General features: G+C 36.8%; 1 protein-coding gene across 1 annotated transcript; it reads left to right on the plus strand.

Moving 5' to 3' along the window:
- The first annotated feature begins 1,334 nt into the window (after nucleotides 1-1,334).
- LOC105328140 (uncharacterized) lies at nucleotides 1,335-8,976 on the plus strand. The gene is made up of 3 exons (XM_066072031.1): nucleotides 1,335-2,088; nucleotides 3,367-8,759; nucleotides 8,929-8,976. Exons 1-3 carry the CDS (start codon nucleotides 1,335-1,337, stop codon nucleotides 8,974-8,976), a joined length of 6,195 nt encoding a protein of 2,064 aa, XP_065928103.1.
- The last annotated feature ends 976 nt before the right edge of the window (nucleotides 8,977-9,952 follow it).

Raw genomic sequence — 9,952 nt, forward strand, 5'->3', positions numbered from 1 at the left:
CTTTCTTATGCGGTCCCTAAAAGGAGTTACAGGGTGCCCCCTAAAATGACCCTCTCAAAATATCTCGAGAACGGTACACAATTTGTAAACATTTGTTGAAAAAAAGTGTTTGAATTGATTAGAGCTTTTATTTGAAATCATGAAAAAGGGACTGGCCCTTCAAATAAGGGGCTGAGGGGGCACTAAATTCTTTTAATGATAACTTTTTACCATGAAATATTTTGTGATACGTTATACAGGCAATTATGTTCATTCTAAGGTTATTTCCCTAAACATGGCAATCATTTCCTCATATGTTACGTAATTAGGGATTTTAAGGGGCCAGAAGTCCAAAACTTTGATGCTCAATATCTCAAAATGGAGGAAAATTTTGAAAAGCAATATTGAACAAAAGATGCTCAAAAAAATGAGCTTAACAATAATCAACCATAATTTCTTTGTTATGCGGTCCCTAAAAGGAGTTACAGGGTCGGCCCCTGAAACGACCCTCTCAAGATATCTCGAGAACAGTACAAAATTTGTAAGCATTTGTTGAACAAAATGTGTTTGAATTGACAAGAACATTCTTATGAAATCAAGAAAAGGGGACTGGCCCTTCAAATAAGGGACTGAGGGGGCTCTAAAGTCTTTTAATGATAAATTTTTTCTGTGAAATATTTTGTGATACGTTATAGAGCCAATTATGTTCATTCTAAGGTTATTTACCTGTACATGGTAATCATTTCCTCATATGTTATGTAATTGGGGATTTTAAGGGGCCAGAATTTTCAACACTTTGATCTTCAATATCTCGAAATAGAGGAAAAATTCTGGAAAGCAGTATTTAACAAAAGATGCTCAAAATAATGTGCTTAACAATGTACAACCATATATTGTTTGTTATCTGGACCCTAAAAGGAGTTTTAGGACCGGATATCAAAACGATTTTTCCCAGATATCTCAAAAACGGTAACCAATTTCTAAATTAGCGGTACACGAAAATACCTTTTAACTTAAATGAATGAAAAGGAGCTGATCCCTCAAATTAGGGACACCAGAGGGATTGATAGTTTTTCACCCATTACACTCATAGATTCCGCCTCCTTTTTCGGATAAGTTTCGTTGACGAAGATCAAGAGTAAGGTCATTCCTTATTCTAAAAATCGGACGGAAGACCTCCTCGTTGCTCGCAACGAGATCGTGTCTAGTTAAGAATTATTTTTAAAAAGATCAAGCATATGAATTGTATATCACTTATCAGTGCAGGATAAAATGTATCATCTTAGTGTGTCAAACATTTGCATTAATGCCACCTGTCTTACCTTAATCATTATCAGATTTTCGGTTATTTTCAGATGCCTAAGGCAAAGAAAGTATCTGCCAGAAAGCGGCAGCTAGCTGACAAGCTCAGAAAAAGAAATCAGAGGGAGAAGGAAAGTCAAGATATCCAAGACAGTTCACAAGCTTCAGATCCAGAGTCTGTTGTTTCTTGCGAAACATCAGATGGAGCAAAGTTTGCTCCTCCCGGTAACTTTCCGGGGCAAGGCTCTATAGGGTTACCTCCTGTTGAGGGAAAACCCTTGGCCAGAGTGCAGGCCTCTCTTCGTGAGAAAATGCACTCACCTGCCCCGAGGTTGCCATCTCCTCGGGGAAGTCGTCTGATTGTCCAGAAGGGCAAGGCACCGTCCACTGACTCCCCACCGTGGGTTTGTGCTCCACCGAGGGCACCTGGACCGGACACCGTGCACGTGTCTGGTCCAGCAGGTCAGGCGCAGCTGGATACCTCCTGGAAGGAGGAGACCAGTAGAAAACTAAAAGATGAGGGCTACCTAAACGATATCAAAAAGGAATCTAAAAGTAACACAAATGGGAAATTGAATGAAAAATTGGATACTGTAGAAAATATGAGCAGAGAAAGTATAGATATGATAGATTGTAGATATAATGGAGAGATGAAAAAAACTGAGTCAAAGTTACGAATTGAAATTGATGGTGTAGATAATTTGAGAAAGGAAAATGTAGAAGAGTCTAACAGAAGTTTGAATGTGGAAAAATGTGAATACAGTCAGAATATTGAGTATTTGATTAAGGAAAATTGTGGAAAAGAAGGTACTGGTTTGGAGAATAGTGATGACGGGGAAAACTCGCATTGTAACACTGCAGGGACTTTGCATTCCGTTTCGATTCAGGGCTCTTTTCATCAAGCTGATCCATTGTTTGGCAATACTGCAGGAACACAATGTGTAGCAAATTGTTTAGCGGCTTTAGCTTACAATGTTTTGAAAAGTGCAGCTATTTGGCAAACAACTGATATGAACAAAATACTGGTGACTGGCGATGAATTATACACACATTTACAGCATTGTTCTTCAATTACTAATAGGTATTTGTTAGTGGAAGAGTTGCCTCAGTTTTTTGAATGTTTCAACGAAACCTTTGACTTTACAGTAAAAGTATTGGTCCCAAGTTTAATCAGCTTATCTGAAGAGGAACCGTGTTATGAAGATTTTAATGCCTATCCTCTGTTTGAAGCTTTGCAAATTGCACTTTCAGAAGCAAACGGATGCTTTGCGTGTTTTGGTGGAAATACTCTTTTAATAGGGAAAACAAATGATGGCTTTTTCATATTCGATTCACACGCCAGATGCTCTCGAGGCTACCTTAGTGTTAGGGGGAAGAGTACAAGGATATTGTTAAACGATGTTCAGGATGTATTTATCCATCTCAGATTATTGGCTGTTTCTATGGGGTTTTCAAGAACTGTAGAATGTGAATTATCTGGAGTAGTATGTTCACTTAAGCATTTTGCTGTTGCAGAAGTGTATGAGAAAGAAAATGATGGTTCAAAAAAAGATGCTCAATTGTCAAGTCAATCAAACGATGAAAGAATTCGGACATATCCAGAAGGTTTCAATAATTCAGAGGAATGTTTGATTTTATCAGATCAGCCAGAGATGATGGAGACAAATGAAGTTATTTTCATGGGGGAAGAGCTCAAACAACATGATTTTGTTCCTTTGTCTGTACAGAAACAAAGTTGTGCAAGCAATTGGGGTTGCCATATTCAGTTCCTAACAATGAACAAAATTCGGTGTCAGTGAAAGATATTGATAGACCGACACAGTGTAAAGAAATTGATCGAGATGGAAATTGTTTTTTTAGGGCAATATCATTCAGTCTGACAAACTTTTCACCAACGTATTCGTGAAGCTGTTTGTGAATATTTGCTGAAGTATGATAAAAGATTTGAGCAATTATTGAGATCAGTGGGATCTTTAAGGGATTACTTACTTTCCAGTAAAATGACAAAAGAGGGTACTTGGGCCACTGAATTGGAGATTTTTGCAATGGCAGATATGTTGAGTGTAGACATATTCACTTATTCAGATATGAAATGGCTTCAGTTCAGCAAACAAAAGCCTTATCATGAATTGCTTGAACAGGAGGAAGCTATTTATTTATACCACAAACAACGGAACCATTATGATGTTGTTTTAAACGTGTCAGCAAGGATGTCTGAAAAGGAATCTGTCATTCAAAATACATCTCCTACTAAAGAGTATTCACTCCGTAGAAGAAATCGAATGCGAATGAAAACGAAACGAAAGACTTTAGAATCGAAAGTGGCACTAGATTTAAATGAAAGTCGCAATGATGCATTTAGGAGAAAGTACAAGGAATCTGAAGAGTTTAAACTGAAAGTACAAATGAAAAGCAAAGAACGTTATCACAATGATATTGATTATCGGTCAAATCTGATTCAACGAGGTGTTCAGAAATATGCACAAGATTTAGAACACAGAAAACAAGTTCAAACAACAAGTAGAGAGAGAGGTAAAGTGAAATACTCGACAGACTTGAATCATAGGATGGAAAAAAAGAAGAAAACTTTGAAAAAATATAAATTAGATGCTCAGCACAGAAATCAAATGAAAGAAAAGAGCAAAGAAAAGTACAAGACTGACATGGAGCATCAAAGACAAATGAAGAAAGCAAGTTCTGAAAAGTACAAGACAGACTTGGAACATCAGGAAAATGTGAAGAGAGCAAGTAGTGAGAAGTACAGAACTAATTTGGAACATCAGGAAAATGTAAAGAAAGCAAGTAGTCAGAAGTACAGTACAGACTTGGATTATCGGGAAAAAAAGAAGAAAGCAAGTACAGAGAAATATAGGACAAACCTTGAGCATCAGGAAAGGGTAAAAAAGAGAAGCAGTGACAAGTATGAAACAGACTTTGAACACAAGACTACAGTAAAAGAGAGGGTATTGAAAAAATACAAAGAAGATGAAACTTACAGGATAAAAAACAAAGCTGCCAATGTACATAGATATAGTACAAATGAAACTTTCAAAGCAAATGTGCGAGGAAGAGCTGCAAAGAGATATCAAACTGATACTGAAATTCAGGCCAAAATGAAGAAACGTAATAGAACGGAATACAATTTTTCAGAGGAAGTAAGGAATAAGAAAAAGAAGGAAGTTACACTGAACAGAAAGCTGAAGCAATTGAACATAGAACAAGAAGAGGAAGTAATCAGATCATTTAAGAGACTCGCTATGGAGGGTCCGAATTATGTTTGCTCATGTTGTCATAGACTTTTGTTTAAAAAACAAGTTCAAGCTTGTGAAAGCCAGATGTATCAGAAAAGTGAATCAGCAAAATGTATTTCTGAAATTTGTTTGTTAGACGAGTATTTGCACGAATGTTCTGAATCTTGCCCCAAAGAATGTACCAGAGCATCATTATGGATATGTTACACTTGTCACAGGAAAATACTGAGTGGCAAAGCACCAGCTGAAGCTTCCGTCAACGGTTTGATTCTAGAAGATATTCCTTCTGAATTGGCAAAGTTGAACAGTTTAGAACAGCATTTGATTGCGATTCACATACCATTCATGAAAATCATGGCTCTTCCTCATGGTCAACAGAAAAATATACATGGACCTGTTATTTGTGTGCCATCAGATATGAAAAAGGCAGCCAGTTTACCAATACATCAGGATGAAAACTTGCTGTTACGAGTTAAGTTAAAAAGGAAATTGAATTACAAAGGCTACTTTGAATATCAATTTGTAAATACAAACAATGTGATGTCAGCTTTATCATACCTTAAAGAAAACAACCAGTGGTACAAGAATATGAAAATTGAATCAACAATTGAAGAAGGTATAGCGAGAAATGAAGAAATACCAGATGATAAAGTTAATTCAAAAGATAATGTAGAAGATGAAGACGAAATGGTTGCATTTGACACTTGTTTACAACCGATTGATGTTGCACAGGAAGTTTTAGACCATTATTTTGATGATGTGTACGACATTGCACCAGGCGAAGGTAAAAATCCAGTTCGAATGTTACAGGAACCTGGCAACGAAGCTAAGGCTTTCCCTTGTCATTTCCCAAGTGGGCGTTTTTCCTGGAATGAAGAAAGGTCAGAAAAATTGACACTGTCTAGGTATTTCAACAATAGGTTGATGAACGCAGATAACAGGTTTGCAAAGGACAGCAATTACATTTTCTTCAGCCAGTACATGTCTGAATTAAATCAAGTGATTGAGAAAACACAAATTTCACTTAGAAAATCTCTATTAAAATGTACTAGTGGAAAACCAGTAACACTGGGCATGTTGCAAGATCCAATTACTCTCTCTAGTATATTGAGGAATGATGATGCTATAAGATTCATGCAACCGATTAGAGGAACACCTGCTTATTGGGCAACTGCTCAGAAAGACCTCTTTGCAATGCTGCGGCAATTAGGAATTCCAACTTGGTTTTGTTCGTTTTCTGCAGCAGAATATAGATGGAATGATGCTGTTAAAGTCATATTACAACAACAAAACGATGACAGAAATCCAGATCAAATGGAATGGTCAGAAAAGAATGACGTTTTAAGGTCAAATCCAGTTACAGTGGCTAGAATGTTTGAACATAGATTTCAAGTGTTTCACAAAGAAGTCATACTTTCCCCAGCTGAACCAATAGGAAAGGTAGTAGACTTTTTCCAAAGAGTCGAGTTTCAGCAGAGAGGATCCCCCCACATGCATTGTTTATACTGGGTTGAAAATGCACCGAATATTGATTCTGATGGAATGGAAGCTGTATGTAACTTCGTTGACAAATATGTGACATGTGCTGTACCAACAGAAAGTTCTGACAAAGAATTGAGGAAAAGTGTCCTAGAAGTGCAACAACACAGTAAAAAACATTCCAAATCCTGTAGAAAGAAGGGAACAGAATGTAGGTTTCATTTTCCAAGGCCTCCCTCGAAAAAGACTTTCATTACAAGCGTCCAAGAGGAAGACAACACAGATGACTCCAAAATAGATTCTGAAACAAATGTTAATAAGGCGTATGCGAAGGACATTTTAGTTGGTGTTTGGGATAAAATACAGAATCAAGACGAACACATCTTGACAACAGAGGAGCTTTTTGATGATTTATCAATAACGCAGGAGTTGTATGAAGAAGCCCATAACATGTTATCATCAAAAAGGTCAATAATTCTTAAACGCTGCCCAAACGAAGTGTGGACGAACCAATATAACAGATGCCTGTTAAAATCCTGGGATGCTAATATGGACATACAGTTTGTATTAGATGCATTCAGTTGTATTGTTTATATTGTTTCCTACATATCAAAGTCAGAAAGGGAAATGGGGATGTTACTTAAACAAACTAAATTGGAGGCCGAAGAAGGAAACTATGACGCGAGGCAGACAATGAAGAAAATTGGTTCAGCCTACTTGCATCACAGAGAAGTAAGTGCTCAGGAAGCTGTGTACAGAGTATGTAACTTGAGGATGAAGGAATGTTCTAGGAAAGTTGTCTTTGTGCCCGTAGGTGATAACCCTGTGCGGTTAAGTAAACCACTGTCTTTGTTGAAGAAGAAATCTTCAAAGGATCAAGAAAATGATGAGGAAGATGACGAAAACGATGTCTGGATGACAAACATCATTGAACGTTACATGAACCGGCCGGAAAAGCAAATTTTTCATGAAATGTGCCTTGCAGATTTTTGCTCTGAATTTAGAGTGCTGGCTAAATCTCAAGTTCCTAAGAACGAAAATGAAAATGTGTATGAATTACAGAATAATAAGGGTTACGTGCAACGAAGAACTAGAACACAGCATGCTGTTGTAAGGTATCCTAGGTTCAACGTTGAAAAAATGCCAGAGAAATATTATCAATCTCTTCTGCAACTTTTCCTGCCGTATTGGACAGATGCACAGTTGAAGCCACCAGGGTTTGATTTATATCAAGATTTTTATGAAACTGGTTACGTGAAAATTTCTGGTCGTAAACGCAAACAATCAGTGAAGTCTATTGTAGATTTGAATCATGCAAGGTATGCAAAAAATGAAAATGAAATTTTCAATGCTCAGGAAGCATATGAAATGAATGGTGAACCAGAAGATGCATGGTCTCGCATATGTCCAGAAACAGAGCTTCTTAGAAGGGAAGGTATGACATTCAGAAAAGAAAACAGTGTACCACAAGAGGATAATGTAGATGTCATACCGGATATTGAAACTGAGAATCATAATGCCGATGTCATGTATCGTGTTCAACAAAACAACAATTCTAGAGAAGAAATTATACCTGTTCTTCAGAATTTGAATGAAACACAGAGGGAGATATTTTACATGGTTCGTGATTGGTGTTTAGCAAAGATTACAGGAGATAATTGTGAACCCTTACATTTATTTGTTACTGGAGGTGCAGGGACTGGTAAAAGTCATCTCATTAAAGCTATTCACTATGAAGCATCGCGTTTGCTTTCAAGAATTATGTCTAATCCAGAGAAAATATCAGTGGTTCTTGGAGCATTCACAGGAACAGCAGCTTTCAACATTGGCGGAAATACACTTCACCACCTGTTTTCATTAACAAAGTATCTTCCATTGCCTTATGAACCACTTGGAGAACAAAGTCTCAGTGAATTAAGAATGAAAATAGGAGATCTCCACATTCTTATCATTGACGAAATATCAATGGTGTACAAAAAACTTCTGTACTACATACATGAAAGATTGGTTCAGATAAAGAAATGTAGAGAACCCTTTGGAGGAGTTTGTGTTATTGCTGTTGGGGATTTTTATCAGCTTCCTCCAGTCAAACAGCGAAAAGATGAAAGGCTTTACAAAGAAAATATGGCATATCCAATGGACTATTGGCTTGATTTGTTTAAGATCATAGAGTTAAAAGAAATAATGAGACAAAAAGAAGATTTGTCTTTTGCTGAGGTCCTGAACTCCCTTCGTGTAAGAGAGAGAGATGAACCATTTACACAAGAGCAAAGTACAATGTTACAAGACTGTATCAGGGAAGGGCCAGAAGATGTTCTTCATGTGTTTTCAACTAATGAGGAGGTAAACACATTCAATCTCACAATGCTAAACAAATCATGTGAAGATTTACTAGAAATCAATGCGCAAGATTATAAGAAGGACAAAACATCTGGTAAATTGATATTAAAGAACAAACCTTTGACGAAATCAAGAACTGATGGACTTCCAAGCACTCTGATTTTGTCTGTTGGAGCAAGAGTGATGCTTACAAGGAATTGTAATGTAGAAGATGGACTTGTGAATGGAGTAATGGGGCATGTTTGTCGGTTTGTTTTCAAAGAAAACAGTGACAGAATTGTTAATGCTGTGGGAGTTGTGTTTGATAATAAGCAAGTTGGAAAAAAGTCAGGACTAAAAACAAAAGATGGGAACCTAGTGTTAGTAGAAAGAGTGCAAGATGAAATAAAAGACAAGATAACTACAGTGGTACGTCATCAATTTCCAATTCGGTTATCATGGGCATGCACTGCTCATAAGGTACAAGGAATGACAACAGACAAAGTAGTTGTGAATTTAGATAGAGCATTTGCCCCAGGCCAAGGTTATGTTGCATTGTCGAGGGTTACTTCAAAGGCTGGTCTTTTTATTGATACAGACGATCCAGCTCGGTTACGGAAAAATGTTTATGCTGATCCAGAGGTGAAGACAGCTTTGAATGAAATGGCAATGGTTACTTTTAATGACATTTCACAAACTTTGAATTCAGGTGGAAAGATAATAGTTCTGCATAACATACAGAGCTTAAATAGCCATTTTGCAGATCTACGAAATGATGCTAGATTTAAGAAGGCTGATGTCATTTGCTTAACGGAGACATGGTTAAGACCCGGGGAAAACACAGATACGTTTGCTCTTCAAGGGTATCAATTTCAACATCTCCCTAGAAAGGAGGCATACGAAGAAAATACACTCTCAGATCAGACTTTACGCATGTCAAAAGGTGGAGGCGTTGCATTGTATTTAAAAAATGGACAAGACTCATATGATATTGTTTCACTGTCTCAGATGAATATTGAAGGAATAGCTGTGAAATTGTTGAAGGAAAATATTTTGATATTATCTGTGTATCGCCCATCCATAGCAACAATGGCAACTTTTCTTCAGAGTTTTCAGAAAGTTCTTGACTTCTTGAAAGCAACTTATGAAAACATTATAATTTTGGGGGATTTTAATGAGGATGCCAAAGCCAATGGTCCTCTGCAAAAGAGTTTAAGAGATCAGAACTTCAGACAAATCGTTTCCTTTAGCACCACTGAAGGGGGAACAATTTTGGACCATATATATGTGTCTAGTTCTATAAAAATTGGCAGTCTTCATCGACTACCAACATATTATAGTTATCATGATGCTGTACTTCTAAATTTACAAAGTAAAAAATGATGATGGTTCATTTTTCAAACAATTCAGTTATTAAAACTTGCAGTGTAAGGGTATTTTTTATGCACCCAGTTATGATAGAATCTACTGTTTCACTTTCGGCAAATTTGAATAGTTTTTAAAATGACAAAAAACTCGTGTGTAGTGAAAGACACAATTTATTGCTTCTGTCAGATTGAAACTCACTGAAAAATATCAAAACAGTTGTTTGTTGTAAATGAATTCCCATAACTGAACAGATT

The sequence above is a fragment of the Magallana gigas genome, chromosome 2 (genome assembly GCF_963853765.1).
Source record: "Magallana gigas chromosome 2, xbMagGiga1.1, whole genome shotgun sequence".
Taxonomy (NCBI): domain Eukaryota; kingdom Metazoa; phylum Mollusca; class Bivalvia; order Ostreida; family Ostreidae; genus Magallana; species Magallana gigas.